Raw genomic sequence first — 21,552 nt, 5'->3', positions numbered from 1 at the left:
CTTTCCTCAGGAATATATGTTGTTCTATCACTTCCAGTTTGATGTGATGTTTATGTAATAGCACATGTGTATTATGGTAATTAATTGCCTTTACTTAAATGTTATAATATAAGCTATATCGTATAACAAAATTTATTTATCAAAGCTAATTTGACAAGTTGAAACACTAAACTGTTCTAAGGGTGCACTGAGGTTAATGATATCAAGATATTATTTTCAGGCTCCCTGGGTAAAGGTAGATGCTACTGGAGGATTGATACAGATTGATGCAGCTAGTTTGATCAATGCAAGCTCTCAGGCTCCAAGTTCTTTGCCACAAAATGGTGTCAACACAGATGCTGGAGGTATAACAATGTTGTTGACTTTCTTCCTTGTTTTATCCATTTACTGTAAAACCTGAGTCTGTATACTGTTAAAAACTGTTCTAAAAAAATGAGTCTTTTTATGACATCTGGTTGGATATCTTTTGTTAAGAAGCAGATAATTAGATTATGTTTCTTGTAATGATATATTGTGCTTTACTAACCTTGTTTTGGGATTATAACATAACTTAAAATTAGGCTGACAAAGGCCTTACATTGTAGTCATTGTCCTTGTCCCACACATAATAAAAAAGTAAATTGATAGGAATAGTTAATAGAAAACTTCAACAAACTATGGAGTTCGATTGGGGAAAAAAGACACATCAACAGTCCAGTTTGTGAAGTTTTGTATATTTAACTGGGTTTTAGGTTCTATAAAGTGCAATATCTTTTGACTTCTTCCTCCATATGTAATAGGTCAATGATGTATGATAAAGATGGGGTTTTTATGCTTATGCTTGTATGCCAGTGGAAAGAATATAATTTTATTTGCCAGTAGTAGAGTATCAGTGTAGCTTGCATGCCTGTCTTTAAAATTTGACCTATCTCCAGATACTGCTTAGCAATAGGAATTATTTTTTATGTGCATAAAATTTTAATTGTGGAAAAGTCAACTGTACAAAATATGGGATGAAATTCTTCAGATGTTTCATTTACAAAGTACATTTGTGATAAAATATCTAACATTTGACAGGTGGTTCTGGTGGTGGTAATGGTGCGGCAGGAGGTCAAGCCTCATTCCAGGACTATGTGGGCCCACCACCAGATTATGGCTCGATCTATGAACCAAAAGAATTTGGTGGAAATGGAGGCACAGGGGGTGGATCTACATCAGATCTCCGATGCACATTCTCTACCACACAAGGTGGCGGTAAAGGAGGTAAGCTTGACTAATGTTGAAATAATTATCTTTTGTAAGTAGTGGAATATTTTTTCAAAAGAATGATGAAATTTGGAGATTATGTTTTAAGATTTTTGTTAAACGTTGTTTCAACTGATAAAAATTGTCACCTGTGATTAATGGTAGCTGACTTCTGATGATTATTTTCTAAATTTATAGAAATTTATAGAAAATCAAAGAGATAAATTTTCATATTTATTAACTATAATATTATCAATATTAATATTACCAACTAATTTTGATATTTTTCCTTATTATTTTATGAGCTGATAACTATATACAGTCTATCTGGACAAGGTTGATTCATTTTCTTCAACTTCTAGAAAACATTAAAATATATGATTAAATGTTTTTTTCCTGTAACAAGGTGGTGTCATTGAGCTAACGGCAGACTCGTTACATCTTGACGGAGAGTTAATGGTAACAGGTGGTAAGAGTAAGGGACCTAGAGCCGGTGGTGGCGCTGGTGGTAGTGTCTATGTTCAGGTTGGTTCTTATTTTCATTGATGCGTTTTTCACACTTGTGAAGTCATGAAACAAGTTTTTATGATGTAGTTTAAAGTGGCATACCTTAAGATTCAAATTCATGTATACATTATTGAATGAAAAAAGTGCTACAAAATGAAGCAATTCAAGAGAAACTTTCAATATATGAGTGCAAAATATGATTGACTTTGCAGTTTTTATCACTAATTTTATATTTGCCTTATGACAAACAGATAGGGGTGCTATTTCTGCATGATTTGACAAGTTAAATGTAACTTTTGTGGAAAGTACTTAATGCTATTAATAATCATTGTATTTGTCCATTTAACAGCTTTTTTACTTGTTAGAACAAGTTTTAAAATATTCTTGAAACCAGAGAGAATGAAGGGTTACCCTATTTTTAGTAAGAGTTTACCTTGATTGTGTTAAAGGAACACTGACCATGAATCATTTCCTTCTGTCTATTATACTTTCATTTGATACCATCGATTTCAATTCTTTCTTTTATTCCATTTTTGTTTGTAAACAAACATTTCTCCTCAAGTGTCATCCAGGAGTGATGCATAGATGAGTGCAGAGGGTCTTTCACTTGCATGAAATCTTAAAAAGGTCACCATATGGCTTTACATATTATGGCTTTGAAATCTAGTCAGAAATAAATTTATATATATATATAGTATATACATTGTACATGTATATTTTTGATGTTTATACCAGGTGAACACACTATCTGGTGATGGTACAATATCAGCTCAGGGTGGTTCCCTTGGTGAAGATACTGGTACCTTCACAACAACAACACCAGTCCCAACAACAACAACAACATTAGCAACAACACCTTCAGGCGTAACAACAACAGCAGCCCCATCAAACTCTTCAGGTAATATCCCTAGTTGTCATTGTGCCAAAGAAATATTGAATGAAATGGGATGGCCATTTTCTGTTTTTTTACTTTTTCAACCATTGTATTAGGATTTTAATACCTATAATGTTGGAACATAAAGCTTCTTAGATGATTTAATATATAAGTAAGTTTTGAGCGAAATATTTTGGCATAACTTATGACAATTTTTATATGAGTTGTTTCTTGGTACTGTGTACTCATGTCTTTATTATAGAAATGAAAGTAATAGCTTGCACATTTATTTTTTTCTTGTCAGTATTTTATGTTTTTAGTAAAATCTTGACTATTCAATATGAAACTAAATACATTTGGAAGTAGAAGAGGGTGTAACTGACTATTCAGTTGATATATTGTTTCACTGTTGTCTTATGCAAAATGTGTTATAATGAATATTTTTACATATATCATCAGGTCCTAGCATAGTTTCGGACCCCAATTGTCAAGGTGGTGGAGGGGCAGGTGGGCGTGTTGCTCTACACTATAACGAGGAAACATTCTCCGGTCGTATCACAGCTTACGGTGGATCAGGTCACGAGTGTGGTGGCGCAGGTACTATATTGAAACACGACACTGATAACAGCACTAACAAACTGACTGTAGATAATGAGAATGTATGTACGCCCTTAAACTCGCGTGTTGAGTGGACACAACTGACCACTGCCCATAGAGGACAACTCAGTTTCTATACATGGCTCTTTGATGATACCACTTCTCATCAACACACATTTGAGGTCAGTGTAATTGCTTATATTGAATAGGTTTTTCTTGTATGTATTTCTTACTTATTGAAGACAATCATTTCAACTGAAAGATTTTGACAAAAAAGTTGTTTTAATTCATGAATAGTTCAGAGAATAAATTATCTTTATGGAAACAAAATGAAAAGATGTAATCATGAATTTTTGGGGTAAAAACTTGATAACTTTCAAATCATTGCTGCAATCAGTAAGAAATAATTTTCAAGTTAATCATGAACAATAAAGTTTCTTTACATTACATTATTTTTTATAGGTTTACATATATTTTTTTCTCTTCATATAGATTTAACCATCACTATACATTTCTTTTATTGTTCAGTTTTAGAAACAGCATTTAATTTGCTTCCCTTACAAAAGTCAGATATTAGCATTAGACAGTATTGATGTATTTGAGTTTTGATTAAATTAAATAGACCTTTCATGTCATTTAGAAGTTAAATATAACATGGGATTTAAATTGCAATAAGAAATGAAGATCTGAACTTGCATTTAAAAAAAAAAAGCTGTCGAGGCCGAAACATGAATTTAATGTTTAATTGTAATAAAGTGGCTAGTTTTATAAAATCAAAGAAATTAAATATTCAGACAAATTCTGGAAATGCTGATTTACTTTCAGGAGGTACACCTGAGTGGTCAGGCCCAGTTAGCTCTGTACAGAGTGAATGGTCAAACATTTACACAGTCTATTACAGTAAATAAAACTGTAGGTGACAAGTCAGGCATGTGGCATGTTGGTAAGTAACTCATATGTTCAATAAACTGTTAATACTGTTTACATTTACCTTGAAAAAAGGGTAGTGCATACCCGAAACACTTGTTCTGACATTGTCATGGTTTCCCCTCATATTAATTTTTGTAATGTTTTACATTTTCTTAAAGTTTTAGTATTAAGCAGAATTAAAGTGATGAATTTTCAAGCTACTTGTACTATATTCTAAGATATTTTCAATGAATTTAAATTATTTTCTGATTATTCAGCAATAAACCTATGATATGCAAATTAGAAATTTCAAAGCGAAAAGTGAGAATAAAGCTTTCTCAATTAATCTTCATAAATTGTAAAGTGAAAATTTATCTTTGGCATTCGTGCTTATAATTGCTTCGATATAAACACTTTATCATCATTTGAATGTCAGCATCTATCACATTTTTCATTAATTAGTTTATATCACACTTCACTAGGTCCATACCAGGAGTTTGCCGCAAGTTTACCTGATGACAGTCCGGAGTTACAGTTTGGAATGTTTGTATATGAGAATGGTATAATGGAGGCGGAGCAAATTCTCACTGTTACCGGTATCACAATAGAGAATGAGGGTTCTCTTAAAGGTGTAGAAAATCTTGTCATCGGTCCAAATGGAAAAATTATTCTAAGGTAACTTTGTACCCGTCTGTTTTATACATTGAATATTTTTGGGGGTTTATCTTTATTGTTTAGTGTTGCACAGACTGGACTTTGTATGTAAGGAAATGTAATTATAATTTTTGAATATTTCATCATTTTATATCATACAGTTAAAACAATGCAGAGTAATACAGTTTTAAGGAGAATGGGGTTTTAAGATTCCTACTTTTAAGTACTTTGAGGTATCATAAGATAATTTGTGCACTTTTTGTAATGCCAAAATGAAAATCAAATTATGCCATTTATGTTTGTTAAAATACTTATGTGTTTGTTTGGGTTTTAAGTTGCACCAAATACTGTAAAATCATATGGCAACTTTCCGGCTTCACTGCTTGAGGAAGACCTCAGGTGCCCCTCTGTGCATTAAATACTAAAGAAATTGATCTAGCATTCACAAATATTAATAATTTTATTATAAAAAATATCTCTTTGAGCTTCTTACTTTATGAAAAACTCCTTTAAAGAAATTGAATTTTCTTTCTTAATATTCTACATACAAAATGTGTACATGTATATATTTCAGACCAGATAGCAGTGGTGGTGTACCGGTTATCACATTTACATCTGTCACTGTACAAGGTGGTGGTACTCTAGTTATTGAGACTGAAGGTAACGGAATGAAGCTTGTTGGTACAGATTTCACGATACAGAGTGGAGGCACAGTCGAGGCTGACAATCTCCATGTTGAGGCTAATACACTCACTGTTGAGGACTCGGCTTATATAAAGGCTGACAAACTTGTAAGTTTAGAGAACAAAGGCATCTTAGATAAAATAAAATTGACTCCAAGAATAACACATCACACAGGCTTGAAACATTTTTGAGTCAGATCTACTTTTAACAATGAACTTGAAAGAATGTTTTAAGAATTGAATAATATTGCTTTGTAAAAATGCTTATGTATAAATGCACGTTTAAAAAGTAGATCTGCTGGTAAATGTAACATAATTTGCAAATTTAGGATATTATTTTTGATTTAGTTTTAGTTTTTTTAGCAGTAATATGTACTTAAGTTTCTTGCTTTCGTCTATTGTTACAACTATAAAAGTACAATATTCATTAAATTTTATGAAAACCATTTTCAAAGAACTCGTAAAACAGTGACTGTTCAAAGCTGTTTCAAAGTTAAGGCTTTTGTTTTTAATCAGTTTTTATTATACATTGGACTGCAATGTGGGTTTGAATAGTTAGATTAGTACACCTACCTGCATATGCGAAGAAAAAGTTATAGATCGATAGTACCAGATCTGTTAAACTGAATCAAACAATTGTTAACAGGCAGTACACACTGATGGAGGTCCAGGTAAAGGAACAGATGGTAGAGGTGCTGGACATGGTGGCCAGGGTGGTAAAGCTACCAACACTGCTGGTACAGCCTATGGCGGTGGTCTGTACTACGGTGATATTGTTTCACCAGCCGTTGCCGGTAGTAACGGTATCTTTAAAGACTTCACAAATGATGAGGAAGTGATCGGTGGTGGAATATTGAAGTTTGACATTGCTTCTACAGCCAATATTGACGGTAAAACATTAATTCTTCTTTTATCTATAAAAAAATGAATGGAAACTCTTTGGCCCTGTCTTTATTGTTGTTGAATTCAAAATATTTGCCTTTTACCTTTGTAGGTTCAAAACGAAACCCATCAAGGCCTTAGATATTTTATATTAAAGAGCTATCGAGCTAGTATACAGAAGGTTGAAGGTTCTATTTAGGTTTCCACTGGTATGTGAACTAATGCATTGTGTTGCACCTTAGGCCTTCTGCCACCAATAAAGCTGGACAGTCATCAAAAAAGAGCATTGCTCATGTTTACTCTGTATTTTCTTTTGCATAGACTGAAGAGTTGAGGGAACTTCTTGTGGTTTGACTATTTTAAAGAAATATGGTCAAAGGCTAAATAAATTTTGATTTAGAATGATTACATTAGAAATGTATTGTAAACAAGTATTGTACAACAAACCCTTTATATTTATGATTTATTAAGTTACATGATTATGATATTAAAACATTATAATATAAACTAAACCATTATAAATATTGAGAATTATTTTTAATGAAAACCAGAGAAACAAAATCATTAATAAATTATGTTATATAAAGATTTTTGACAGATTTTATGACCCTATATAAGTGGTTATTTGCATATATAATCTGAGCCACTAGGCCACTTATATATGGCCATATTAACTTTCAGGAATCTTAATAACGAATTTATTATACTGCAAACTTCCTTTTATAGAGAAAAAAAAGAGATTTGTTCATAAACTGAAAGCAGCTGCGTGTATGAAATTATATAAATGTCATGATAATCCAATGAAAAGCACCGTTGCAAACATGCAGTATTATATTACAGGTGTGATAAGCAGTAATGGCGAGGATGGTACAAGTCTAGCGGGCGGTGCCAGTGGTGGTAGTATCATACTCAATACCGTCACCTTCAATGGCAAAGGAAAAGTCACAGCAAATGGAGGAAAAGGTAATTTAATTTCTTCAAATAAAAGATTATAAGCTTTTTCATATATTGAATTCTGACTAATTAGTCTTAGCATTTATACTTTCTGTAGAAATTTAGAACAGTTATTCTTTATGTTTGATTATATAAGTGGGTCCTGATTTTCAATGTTTTAAATTATGAACGTTGCTGTCAAAAAAGATCTCAAGAACTAATTTCAAGTTGTTGGAGAGTTTCTGAGTAATATGTTTTTTCATTAAGCACAAAATCTAAAATTTTGCCATACATTTATGAGCATTAATTGATACTGCTGAATTTTGCATAGATTTATAATGATCTGTTTATGAACGAAATGTTTTGAGAAAAAAGTTATTTCTGATAAAAGAAATTAAAATGAATAATCTTGATCAAACATTTCTTCGAAATAAGGCCCGTGCTTACAAACCCTACAACAAGTAGAGAAACAGATAGCAATAAGCATGGATCCTGATCAGACTGCATGGATGCGCAGGCTGGTCTGGATCCATGCTTGTCGCAAACGCACTATGTTAGTTTTGTCATGATGCGGTTCATTTTAATATTTGACAGGATTGGCAAGTACCGGTGGTGGAGCTGGTGGTAGAGTGGCGATCACTTATACAAACTCCGAGTTTACCGGTTCATATGTAGCGTACGGTGGTCGCTCTGCTCACAGTACCGGAGGTGCTGGAACAGTTTATGTTAATGCTGGCAGCAAGTCAAAACTATACATTGATAATAAACAAGCATCTAATGTAGATGTAAGTACTTGTTTTCAAAAAATTATATATATGTATCTGTCAATAGTGTCAAAAGAACTTAAAACTTGAAAAGGAAAAACATATTCAACATATTTATTCATAGTTATAGTTTTGAAATTTGTATACAAATGTCTTAATTTCATTGTAATAGAAGATGAATTAGAAAATTATGTATGGATAATCGAAATTGAAAAATATTATGAGTCATAGGAAAGTTTCAAACTAAACTTAAAAATTACTTATACTTTTTTACATGTTTTTGTTATTTAGGATTCTATACAAAGTTATGATGTATCTGGAGTAGAGGATTATGACAGTGGTCGTACATGGATTGTGTTCCCATCATCTGGTTCCCTTACTGTAGATCAAGTCTATTTATTAAATGGAGCCCATGTTGCACTGGAACCAGCCACTAACCCTGCAACTGCCCAACACAAATTCACAACTGAAGGTTTCTATGGTGATGGTTTTGTAAATGATGCCTCGAAGCTGGGAACTATCCATGTTGGTCCCAGCCAGACATTTACAGTCAGGTCAGTTAAGCTTAAAATTTATTTGTAGACAATGATATATGTGATACAGTGACGGTTATTCTAATTGATTGGCATTCGAGGTGATAAAAACAAATTATTATAAAGAGTTATTCTGACACTGTTGAGTTTGATGACAATTTTGGCCTTTACTGGTTGACTCTCTATTTAAGTAACAAGCAGTCACCAGGGTGGAATCTATTATTTCCAGAAAGCTAGCTGGATAACTCGAAAATTTCAGACCAAAATACTTATAATCTTGCAGTTCAAGCTGGCAAGTGATCTTAAATTTAAATGCCCTTAACCAATTCCCACTTAATTTAAAAATGATAAGTGCAATATGTCTTTCTTGTTTTTGAAAAAAATGATAAGTGCAATATGTCTTTCTTGTTTTTGAAAAAAGTATATGTCTGGATATATAATTTTTTTGATCTTTATTACAGAGCTATAGATCTTTACTTCCCTGCACACGCTATTGTATATGAAAATGGCTTGCTAGAAATGCCGTCCAAGGTTAAATGGTTTAACTCAGACAGTAAGATATATGGTACAATTGGTGGTGTGACAGAACTTACACTGGTACAATCTAAGCTTGATCTAAAGAAGACCAGTAAAACTCAGGTAAGATTTTATTCTTTACCTTTTGATTGCAAGTGTCATTAATGACTTACTTTTATTTATGCCACCAGTTTAGAGCCAAGTCAGCGTGCATGTCATGTAGTCTGAACTTGTGGACTGATAATTGTTAGCTGCTTAATTGTATACTTTGATATAGAACTTGATATACAATGTAGTTAGTTACAACTGGTCAAGTAGGCCATGTATTTTGTAAAGATTAAAGTGACAGATCATGAAAATATATACATGTATAAACATGTATAGACAAAACTATTTTATGAATATATTAAAGTATTTATCATTATTAAATTAGTAAGCAAAAACATGAAAACAATGCAAGTATGGGAATGTGGCTTCTTAATATTACAATGCAAGTAAATCTGGTATGAATGATTTATTGAAAATATCTTATAATACCTCATTAATAAAGTGCAATATTTAGGTAATTAACATAAAAAAGAAAGTCTCATTTCTCTGTGTTTTATAAGTTTGTGTTCTATACAAGTTATTGGGTCATGAACTTAGTTAACTTAACCAGTAAAGTCAATAATTTTAGCATCTTACCTTTGAAATGTATTTTATATACTTTTATTATGATTATAATATGTATATATTCAGGGAAGCACCATTGATGGAAAGTACACAATATCAACAGTGAATGTCATGGCAGGAGGTGTCCTTAACATGACGGAGGACATTCAGTATCGCCTTATACTCACTGACCTCTATGTGGCGCCCTCTGGTATCATTGATGGAGCTGAACTTCTGATACAGACAACAAATGCCCTCATTGAAGAAGGAGGTGTCATTAACCTCAGTGAAAGAGGAGCAGCACTGAAAACTGGACCAGGTTTGACATTTAGGATTTCACATTGATAATAAAAGATGCTGATTTTCTCTTGAAGGAAAAAAACAAACACCACCAATGTTTGAGAGAATGACTCATATCATTTTGCACTTTCTGAGTATTTAAGTCATTGATATGTGTTTAAGTTTATTTAAAGTCATTTTTGCTCTCTGAGGCGTAAATATTGCCTAAACTAGGTAAACATTATAGCACCATGCAGTTAACACTATTATCATTGAATTATTTTAATTAATGCAGATTATTTATAGGCAATGTTGGATGATCATCATTTTATCAAATATATTTGCATTATGTGATACAAGAAATACTTAAGTTACTTCATTCTTTGTTCTCTATATAATAGGTTATTTACCAAACTATGGATCGGGCCACAGTGGAGAGGGTGGTGGGTATTACAACTCTAGCTGCACTTGTTACATGCGCGGTCTGGCTTATGATGACTTTAAAGAGCCAACTGAAGCTGGTTCAGGTTCTGACACAGCCACTGGTGGTGGTGTGCTCAAACTTGAAACCTCAGGCACTGTGGAGATACAGGGAGAAATAAATGCTGAGTAAGCATGTTTCATTTATCTATTAGTCTTTATCCAGGTCTACTTTGTAAAATGGATATACCCTACTTGGAATTTGAATTGTCTATTGTTTGTGTAAGGATTTTCAATATCAAATTGCTTAAAAGTGAATTGGTCTGAATTAGAATGACTGTAATGAAATAAATACTAGCATTGATAAATTATTATATATCAGACATATCAACAAACCTTGAAATGATTATATACAGATGTTGTTGCCTAACCTGAGATACATCCTCTGATATTACATATATTCATAAAGCAGATGATAAAATGTTATAGATCAAGTTTTCATCATGTAAATGTTCATACTAGATCACTTTACTTTAGTTCATCAACTTTTTTTTTTCAAGCAATATTTTATAAGAATAGTCTATCTAAATGGTACATTTCTTTTGTTTTTATCGAAATTTGAAATTCTGATGGAAAATGTGCCCATTGCAGACCAAAACACTTTAAGTTATGCATCAATCTGTGTAGAATGTGGTCAGAGCATAGTTATACTTTTAGCATGGTTATAAAGTATAACCAAATCCTTACAGCTTATGAAGTTAGGAAGAAATTTGCTTGCAACCTCTTTGAAAGACTTTTGCATTTGAATAAAAAATCAGGTTCAATAACATTAGAGGCAAAAATGCTTCTTGGTTGACATAAGCAATACATTGAAGTTCTATTTTTTATAATGTTTTTTCCTTTAATTTAAATTTAATTTATTTGTCTATAAATTGCAATAATTTCTAAATAGTCACACATTATTAATATAATTATGATATGATTTTCACACAGTGGTGGTAGTGCTACAAGCCATGGTGGAGCTTCGGGAGGCAGTATCTGGATCACTTGTTCTACTGCTAAAATAGGAGGTGAGTCTAATTTGTACTGGTGTCATCAAATACTGTTTCTTTACCATTATTTATAAATACATTTGGCCTGGAAAGGAATACATGTAATTGGTTCAGAACCTTATTTAGAGAAGATTCTAAAGCTTGATTCAACTAAATTGTCATGATTCATGGCATTAGTTATTATGGCAATTCAACATGCATAAGCTGTATTAGTTACTGTGGCAATTCAACATGCATCAGCTAGAAATACTTCAATTTCTTTTGATTGGAAATCTTACCATAATTTGTTGTCCTTAATTTGATAAAAATTTAAGTATGGATATTTCAAGTAACTTTTAGCTTGGTTTTTTTTTAAAGAAAATAATAGTAGTATTTTGCAGTCATGTTCGTGTTTCTATTGCTGTTGCTGTCCACAAACTTCAACCTTGATCATAACCTTTTAAGTTGTTGGTTTATTGTCTTCATATTTGACCACAACAACCCTTTTAACAAGACCTTCATATTGTCTAGACTAAACTTGACCTTCATTCAGAAATGACATTGACTTTTAAGGTCAGATGTCTAAATTTTGCTTGAGTTTTGCTATTAGTGACTATAACTTTGTTGTCTTTATTGGATTGTCTTCAAACTTGATCACAACAATCTTTTAGAATAGACCTTCAAGTTTATTAGACAAACATTGACCTTTACTCATAAATAACCTTGACCTTGAAGGTCAAATTATTGAAATTTTCTTGTTTTTGGGTTGTTTTTTTCTTTTTGCTGTAACTGGCTTTAACTTTGTTATTAATGAATTGATTGATTTCATATTAAGACACAGAGTTGTTTAGGATTAAACCTTCATGTATATTAAACTCAAATATATTGAGAACAAATTTTTTTCTTTAATTTACTTTAAAAAGATCTGTTGAAATTGTATTTAGGAAAAGTAAAATAGTTGAGCGTTGCCACGCCTACAGTGACTATTGTTTATTACTAATATAGTTATCTACATGTATGTAGAATAACTTTTAAGATTTAATTGTTAATATTAATTTTCATCACAAATTTCAGGCCTTATCCATACCAATGGTGGAAAGGGTGCAAGTGCAGGAGGAGGTGGTGGTGGTTTCATCGCCATTTATTTCGATAACGGATATGTTGATGATCGTTACATCACCTCGTATGGTGGTAAGACGTCCAGTGGCGAAACTGGTGCTGCTGGAGTTATCTACCTTCAGGAAAATAATAACAGAAAGGTAGGATTCATTTTGTAGAAACATGACAAGACATATTTTATATATTAAACTGTTTAGATTGTTCTATGACCATATGTCAATACTGATATTATTTTACTTTAATTTATTGGATTATTCTTCGACGATATGCCAATAATGATGTAATTTTGTATTAATTTATTAAGATTTTTTGTGAAGAGAGAATTAGTTGGAGATCAATTTGCAGTATTTTAATGTGTATGTGTGACTAAAAATTGAAAGAAGTAAAGGTTATAAAAGTCAGTGTTATTTATTTGCAGACATTGATCAAGAGCAATGAAGCATCAGATGCCCTGTCAACAATGTCTGTGTTACCATCTGCTGCAAGTACCCAACTTGACATAGTTGAGATCATTGGCCCGGCAACTGTCGGCTTCCTTACCAGATCTACCACACCGGCACTAAACGCACAAGTTGGAAAAATAATCGGAAATGCTGATTCACTAGTCAGGATCGACCAGTATGTAGATTTATATTGGGGAACACGTGTTGGTATTGTCGACACACTGAGAATTAACACCAATGTTCATGTTCAGCACAATGGTAAAATTGATTTACCAAAGACAGTTATTATAGACAAAGGATGGAGTCTTGATGTTTGCGGAATAATATCTTCAAATACCAATGAGATGACTGTCAGAGAAGATGGTGCTCTCAAAATATCTCATCCTGCAGCAGATCTTCAGATTAATACTCTTGTTATTGACTATCAAGGTAAACTAGAAGGCTCTGATTACTGTGATACTACCCTGAATAAGGTCACTCTGAAATTGACATATTTTAATACAACATCCGGTTTCAGCCTTGACACAACTAGGTTCTCTTTAAGTGCTTCTAAAACCGGCACAGTATCGGCAACTGCTTCACCCTTATCCCAGGATCGTTGCCCAACAACTGCTAATCTTATTCTCAACAGAACTCAGTCATGTACAATGCCAACTGGTTCAAATACTTATACATCAATAACTATCAATACCGGAGCAGAATTGAAAATCAATGGAAGCAAGACAGGTTCTGATACAACTGTAATAAATGCTAACAACATTAATGTCAAATTTGGTGGTGTGATCACTGGTGTCGGTACCGGATATGAATCCGGAGGAGCAGGTGCCGCCTCGTCGGGTCAGGGAGCAACACATGGTGGACGAGGTGTAGGTAATACCAAAGCTACGTACGGTAGTATTCAGAGTCCAATGACTTACGGCAGTAATGGAAATGGTGCAACAAGTTCTTCCGGAAGGGGAGGTGGGCAACTTAAATTAGTTGTATCCAACACCTTAACTGTTGAAGGAACAATTGACATGAGTGCTGACTCTGGAAATGGTGGAAGTGGTGGATCGTTATTTGTCACAGCTAAAACTATTGAAGGAGATGGTTATATGAAAGCTGAGGGTAGTTCCGGTGGTGGTGGAGGGAGAATAGCAGCCATTGCTTCATCAACCTACTCTTATACTGGAACTCTGTCTGCTCTTGGTGGAGAGACAGGAGGAAATAAGGGGTCTCCAGGTAATGCACAGTTTCTTTTTAACATCTAAAACACCTTCCAGTGTTTATATATGGTCACCTTAGTGAAGTATCGGGTTAAGTCCTAAATTTAATAGGAGTTAACCTGTTATTGAACTAAGGTGACAATATGTCTAAATATTGACCTGCAGAATGTCTTTGTGAAAATTGATTTGTTGTTAATTAATGCTTACCTGTATAGGTTTTTTTTCTACCTTCAATTTTAGAAAACCTCATAAGCTTTGTATTAAATTTGTTTAATGATTAAGAAGGTACATACTAGCAGCTACTTATACATCTATGATATTGTTTGAGGTCTTACAATTATGAAGAAGGGAGAATAAACAAGAAAACAAAAAATGAACATGAAAAATAACTGTGTAGATGAAATGTCTAACCACTCTTTATTGGACATAATTTCTTTCTTCTGACATTCCGAAATTTATTTTCTCTTACTTACCTATTAGAATGTCATGTGTACTATTGTATATTACAGGAACTGTGTATGTGCAGTATCCAGGAACCAGTAAAACGATAGTCTCTGGAAGTAGTACAGAAACTTACCCACTCACATCCAACATTGGCACTCTCAGTATCGAGGAAGGTGCCACTGTTACTGTAGAAGGTAGTGTCACAGTTGGGCAACTTCTCGATGAGTCGCCAGATTCTACATGTAAACTGACCGTCCTTGCTGGAAATTCTCTTACAGCAACGTCCATGGGTTTGTATTATATACTCGTATTTAAAACACACTTGATATTAATTAGCAGGTTTAAAGTTAAAGAAAAATATTACAAACATTTATATTATGTTATCATTTCTTAAGCTGATTCAAGTACTGTACATATCTTCTTCTGTTTAAACTTTTTTTAGCATTTCTTTATTTATTCCCCTCACTTAAAATGTGGTGTACATACTGTGAACATCATGTTATCCTTGCCTGATCATTAACTTGAGAAGTAATAAGCCTAAATTTGTGAACCTTTGTTGAAAGTTTGTGAATAACTTGTGGACACTGTGATCTAAAGTCCTAAGATTTAAATTTAAGGTTAGCCATGACTAAAAGATGACTTCTGATGATTTTTAGGCCAGTAGGTCAAAGTTCAAGGTCTCTGTGATGTTGACTATTGAATGCTTGTCTGACAAATAACTACAGGAATATTTTGGCTTACAGTTTTAAGTAAGATAATAAGCCTCAGTAATAAGCCTAAGTTAGTGAAACATGATAAGAACATTGTCAGTCTTTAAGGTCATTAGATCAAGGTCAAAATGAAACATGAAATCCATGTCTTATCAATAACAACAGTTTCCCTAGTAATAGGTTTATTAAACTCTTAAAGATATACATGTGTACTATGCTCATTTTTTAGTAAAATATTTTAATCGAAGAAATTTATTAAAACCTATGAAATTCTTACTGAATATGTCTAATTTGAATAAAAAAAGGAATAAACTATGCATTTGAAGTCACGTTTTTTATTATAGGACAAGTAAAGCTGGTCTTTTCTTAAAAACTGCCACTTTTTTTATCAACACTATATATTCATATTGTGACAACCTATAGTGTAGAGATTATAACTTGACATATCAACTTTATGTGAAGTAAAAACACGTTTATTTCATATTTAAAAAGAGACTGTGTAGCAATTATCAATATTTTCTGATATCAAATTCGAGCATAGTATATCTTTAAATTATGATACTATTCTTATGTATAGATATATTACTTATTAATTGAACACAAGCATGTCAATGTGCTACTGTGATAGCAAATGAAGTGTGGGTATAAATGATAGTTGTTTTTTTTGTACAAAAAATGTATGTATTTCTATTGCAGTATTTCAGATTTGCCATACAAAATGATGGTGTGCCTTGTCTTCTTTATTTAGAAGTTAAAATATCATTAATAATTTGTCAGATAATAAACAGAATAATCAATGGTAATCATAAATATTTTGTAGGTGACACACACAGAGGTTTTGGGTGTGAAGTACTGGTAGAAAACACCGGATCACTGACTGTATCTGGAGATCTTCTTATATCAGGTGACAGTCCAGTATTGAATGTGCTTGGAACACTTACAGCAAACACACTCACCATTGACAATCATGGTCAATTTGCTGTTGAATCTACAGGACAGGTTATTATTAGCTCACTGAAATTGTCGGCTTGGTCAGAAACTACAGTTGCCTTGTCAGCAGTATTTGGCAGCAGTTCCAGCAAAATTGCCATGGATGACTTTGAAATGGGATATGAAGCAAATATCACTTTTGCTCATAGTGAACTGAATATTGAAACAACTTCATTCAAGATGGACTCTCTATCTAAGTTGCTGGTTGAAGGTGACAAGAAGAAGATCAGTATCACTACCACTGACTTCACACTACAAGATGGAGCTGAGATAAGCGTGTCAGAAGGAGGCGACCTAGATTCTGGATCCGGATCTACATCTGGCACTGAAGGAGCCAGCTATGGTGGGGAGGGTGGAGACAGTACGGGATCAACATATGGTTCATCAGTTCAACCTGTAGACTATGGCAGTGGCTCATCATCTGCAAGAGGTGGTGGTATATTGAATCTGATTGTGAGCGCAACTGCTGAGATTGATGGATCCCTGCTGGCTGTTGGAGCTAACTCAACAACAACAGGTGGCGCTAGTGGAGGTACTATCTATATTGAGGCTGCCACCCTTCAAGGCCATGGTAAATTGTCTGTCAATGGTGGAGACAGCTCTTCTGGTGGTGGTGGTGGTGGAGGAAGAATTGCTCTAAAAGCACCTCTTCAGTCCGACTTCCTTGGAGATGTTACGGCATATGGTAGTTCCGGTTCGACTAACTACGGTGCTGCAGGAACTATTTACAAGGAATATGAACAATCAGGAGGATCACAAATTAAGAAGGTCACTATTGCTAACAATGATCATGTCACTGAAGCCTTCTCCCATATCAGTGGAGTAGTAACATTGACTGAATTAGAGATAAATGGTTATGGACAAGTGCAGTTTGATGGCACATCATCATTTGAGGTCGGCACAGTCACTGGTGACTACACAGGAACTTTAACAATTTTAGAAAATCAGGTCTATGAAATTGCCACATCATATGGTACACTAACCCCATATGCTTTGAAGTGTAAACTTATCATCAAGGAAAATGGAGAAGCTACTATTCCAGCAAAGATTCTACTTACAGATGATGATGCAACTGGTTTAGACTGGTACAATCTAGAGATCTATGGAACTGTTCTAGGTGTAAGAGAAATGACTGTTTCATCTGGTGGACAGGTCCTGATACATTCGCAGAGTAGGTCAGGACTTTCTTCAACTAACTTGAAGCCGATTGGAACATTGTCTCTGAGTAAAATTGATGTAACCACTGATGGTTTACTTGAACTCAGCTTGGACAGTATGGATCCATACACTCTTGAAATGATTAAAGAATTCAATGTCAAGTTTGGTGGAACAGTTACTGGAAGAAACCTTTTTATTGAATCCCCAGCTGCAGAAATTGCCTATGGAGGAGTTCTGAATGTTAATGGTGGTAATCTAGATGCTGGAAATGGTGCTGGTGACTCGGGTACAACTGGTGCTGGTGGTAGTCATGGCGGCGCTGGCGGGGCATCTGCTGATGACGTCCTACCTTCTGCAAATTACACTGGACTTCTGAATGCCGCAACTGAGTTTGGTTCAGCCGGTGGTAATGGCAGTACAGACAGTGGTTTAAGAGGTGGTGGTTATCTTAAACTCACCATTGCCAATAAATTAACTCTTCACGGACTTGTAAGTGCTGATGGTAAAGGTAATGATACAATTAATGGTGGCGGTGGTAGCGGGGGTGCTGTGTACATTATTGTCTCAGGGGACATTGATGGGTCTGGTAGCGTATCTGTTAAAGGTGGTGCTTCAGGTTCCGGTGGTGGTGGCGGTGGTGGAAGAATCCACATAAAAGTTGACGGAAGTTTCGACTACCTTGGAGACTATAAACTCTGTGGTGGAACCTCCGCAACTGGACAAGCGGGTGGATCTGGAACTGCTTTTGCCACATTCCAACAAACAGGAACTCCAGGATATGTGAATTACGGTTACCTAGACAACTCATGTGCATCAGGTGCAACTGATGGTGTAACAGTTATACATCTTCCTAACATTCCATTGTACGAGTTAGCTAACTTAAACATCGGTGATAACACTAAAGTCTGGCTCAACACAGCGGGTCTTCACTTCAAAGCGAAGACTTTGACCTGTGGCTCTGGTAGTACAATACGTGTAGACAATGATGTTGTATTTAGTGCAGATGTTGACCTGTCATACAGTGCTATAACATGCAGTTTTGACCTGAAGCAAGATGGAGAACTTAGACTGCCAAACTCTGTAGAGTTGAAAGGGGAGTCCAGTACCTTAGAAGGTAAAGGAATTTTGGAAATATTTTATTAGAATAATGATAAAGACATACATTGTAGATTTATACATTTGATTCTAAACTGTCTATCTTAGACACATTGAATTCATATTACAATGTACATATCTGATTTTCTTTTCAAAACAAAAATGAAAGTAATTGAAAGATTAAAAATTCTTTGTTGATCTATTTTTTGATTAAACCTCAATTTAAATGAGATTTTCATTTCATTTCCAGGAATTTTGTCCAACATCCAGAACTTGATTATATCCTCCTACCAAAAGGTGACACTATCAGCTAAGGCACGTACAGGTGTATGTTGTGACAGCAATGGTCAGCATACATCACTCTCTAACAAAGGAGAGTACAGCTTCTCAAAGTTCACACTGGAGAGCTATGCTGAAGTTATATTTGAGAAGGACCCTGTCACACTTAAAGGAATTCAGTTTGCCATACTCGAATTACATTACGGGGCAATCCTGATTGGTGAAAGCCTTGATATCACAGCTAATGAGATTACACTACATCCTGGTTCCACACTCAAGTTGGAGGGAGGAGGTTTTGGTCCTGAGCTTGGCCCTGGAGCTGGTTCCCTGGTAAGTGGGTTTATTTTTATACATGTACACTGCTGTTTTCTGCAGTTGGACAGTTCCAGACTTTAAGAAGGATCAAAACAAAAGTGTGTCAATGTAAGGGCTTAGTTTATATTGAACGTATAGTTTCAAATTGCACAGATGCACACATTATACCAACAATGTAAAGCATTAAAAGAAAAAAAAATAAGTCATTTATAGATTCAGTGATGAAAAATTAATAAAATGAAAGCAAACTTTCGTAATGCAAAACTAACAGAAATTAAATATACTGTATTTTTATACAGCCAATCTTGTACTTTTAAGATCACCTTTGCATAAAGACCACATATGGAACACCAAGCACTACTTGTTAGTTTTTCTTATATGGATAATTACAAATATGATAATGCATATTAAAATACCTTCTATTAAGCCAAAATGTCTTAAGACTGGTCTTTACATAAAGGTTTGACTATATTTTATTTTTTTACAATTTGATCCATAATCTATTAAATAATATTGTTTATTTAAGGTGACTTATGTTGTGAGAGTACACAATCATAATGACCAATTAAGTGATCAGTAGACTGGTCTTTATAAAGAGGTTTGACTGTATTTTATTTTTCTAATGATAATATGATATGTTATGTTTTTGTACAGGTTAGTGGTGTTGGCACTGGTGCAGGACATGGAGCTCCTGGAGGATCAAACTCAACTGATGTGAGTGGTGGTGTCGTTTATGACAACACAAGACTTCCAACACTGGCTGGTAGTGGTGGTGGTAACTCGGCTAATGGAACAGGTGGTGCTGGTGGTGGCTATCTTAAGTTATATCTGTACGGCACTCTTACTGTTGATGGTAGGTCGATTTTTTTTCAAGGTTTATAAAATAAAAAAATATACTAGGTCTTTATTCATGTGCTTGGAGAAAAAAATCCAATTAGGAGTAAATTGTAATACAATATTTGCATGGATAATGATATACACTTGATATTATAAAACAGCTCTTTACAGTTACATTTTCTTATTTTTGTTGTAGAATAATGCACAGTTCAGTTTAAATGCGTAGGAATATAATCACGAAAGGCCTGAGTGATTCATTACAAAGCATTTGAATGAAAAATGAACTGTGCATTATTGTATAAGAATATAGAGTTAATATCTATGTCCATTCTAATTTGCTTATAAAAAAGAGAATTGATAAAAAAGGTTGAACAACATGGAGCGTAGAAGAAATTTTTCAGATGTCATTTGGTTTATTATCATATCTGATGTCATATGAGGTGTACTGTTAGCATTCCTTTTTCATGCTGTGCATATATTGTGTAATAATGCTCTTGATTGGCCTATCTATTTGATAAGGGACTATTGTGAAGCGTGTTTGAATTATAATTTTAACATAACAGCGTCATTACAATTACAGGTGTAATCCAAGTTGATGGTGAAGCTGCAAATGGTACGAATGCAGGCGGAGGTAGTGGAGGTACTATTGATATAACCACGCCAGTACTTGAAGGTAATGGTGAGATCCGCAGTAATGGCGGGAAAGGAGATGAATTTGGTGGCGGTGGTGCTGGTGGCAGAATGGTCCTTAAAATAACGAACACGTAAGTTTATACATGTTTTACCTTTAATCACAATCTGCTACTTTAATGAAAATATGATACTGATATTGATGCAGTCAAGGCATATCATTGATATACATTTGACAAATGTGTACAATAAGTCAATATTATTTTTATCTAGTTTCATTAATTGATACTCCAAATGCAAACGTCAATAAAGTAAATGTGTTGTGCATAGAATTAGGATGTGCAAAGTCTATAAATACCATCTTATGTAAATTTTTCAGATATGCTCATTTTCAGAAATAGGTCAAGTAGCATAGAACAATATATATTTTTAAGCAATGCACTGATATTCAGTGTCATAACAAAAACATGAACCTATATTAAAGTGTATAGACAATGATTGTTTTGTATAGACAATGATTGTTTTGATTCTGCATTCATCTGTTACAGGAACGACTTTACTGGTACCATGAAAGCATATGGTGCTGGTAATGATCATAATGTAATGACTGTAAAAGCTGGTCCAGGTACAATTTACCTGTTGGAAGGTAAATCACCAAAGGAAGTTTTCTCACTTGTGATAATTGGCGATGCTGACAGTCCAATACAAGAGCAGACTTACACATATATCAGTGGCAATACTGGAGAGTTTAAATATAACCTCCTATCTCTCTCAGGTAATATATCATATGATAGTTTACTATACAGTATAAAAAAATGTAATGTAGACTATATTCTGTTTTTTTGTCTTACAGTAAAATCTGTTTGCCTC

The 21,552-nt window shown here is 34.0% G+C and overlaps 1 protein-coding gene across 1 annotated transcript in view; it reads left to right on the top strand.

Moving 5' to 3' along the window:
* The window catches only part of LOC132729860 (uncharacterized), a 157,914-nt gene that overhangs the window by 63,446 nt on the left and 72,916 nt on the right, over window positions 1–21,552 (top strand). The window contains 24 exon segments of the mRNA XM_060715701.1: window positions 221–344; window positions 1,057–1,242; window positions 1,631–1,749; window positions 2,467–2,629; window positions 3,065–3,384; window positions 4,028–4,145; window positions 4,594–4,786; window positions 5,340–5,556; window positions 6,095–6,338; window positions 7,171–7,293; window positions 7,858–8,048; window positions 8,319–8,581; window positions 9,022–9,199; window positions 9,815–10,046; window positions 10,408–10,615; window positions 11,420–11,496; window positions 12,532–12,716; window positions 12,995–14,240; window positions 14,734–14,958; window positions 16,199–18,640; window positions 18,872–19,230; window positions 19,870–20,068; window positions 20,633–20,816; window positions 21,231–21,457. Coding sequence (XP_060571684.1) covers window positions 221–344; window positions 1,057–1,242; window positions 1,631–1,749; window positions 2,467–2,629; window positions 3,065–3,384; window positions 4,028–4,145; window positions 4,594–4,786; window positions 5,340–5,556; window positions 6,095–6,338; window positions 7,171–7,293; window positions 7,858–8,048; window positions 8,319–8,581; window positions 9,022–9,199; window positions 9,815–10,046; window positions 10,408–10,615; window positions 11,420–11,496; window positions 12,532–12,716; window positions 12,995–14,240; window positions 14,734–14,958; window positions 16,199–18,640; window positions 18,872–19,230; window positions 19,870–20,068; window positions 20,633–20,816; window positions 21,231–21,457 — 8,023 coding nt within the window.

This window comes from Ruditapes philippinarum, unplaced genomic scaffold, assembly GCF_026571515.1.
Source record: "Ruditapes philippinarum isolate M1 unplaced genomic scaffold, ASM2657151v2 ctg417_1_1_1_1, whole genome shotgun sequence".
In the NCBI taxonomy this organism is placed as follows: Eukaryota; Metazoa; Mollusca; class Bivalvia; order Venerida; family Veneridae; genus Ruditapes; species Ruditapes philippinarum.
This window is presented reverse-complemented; position numbering and strand designations above follow the sequence as displayed.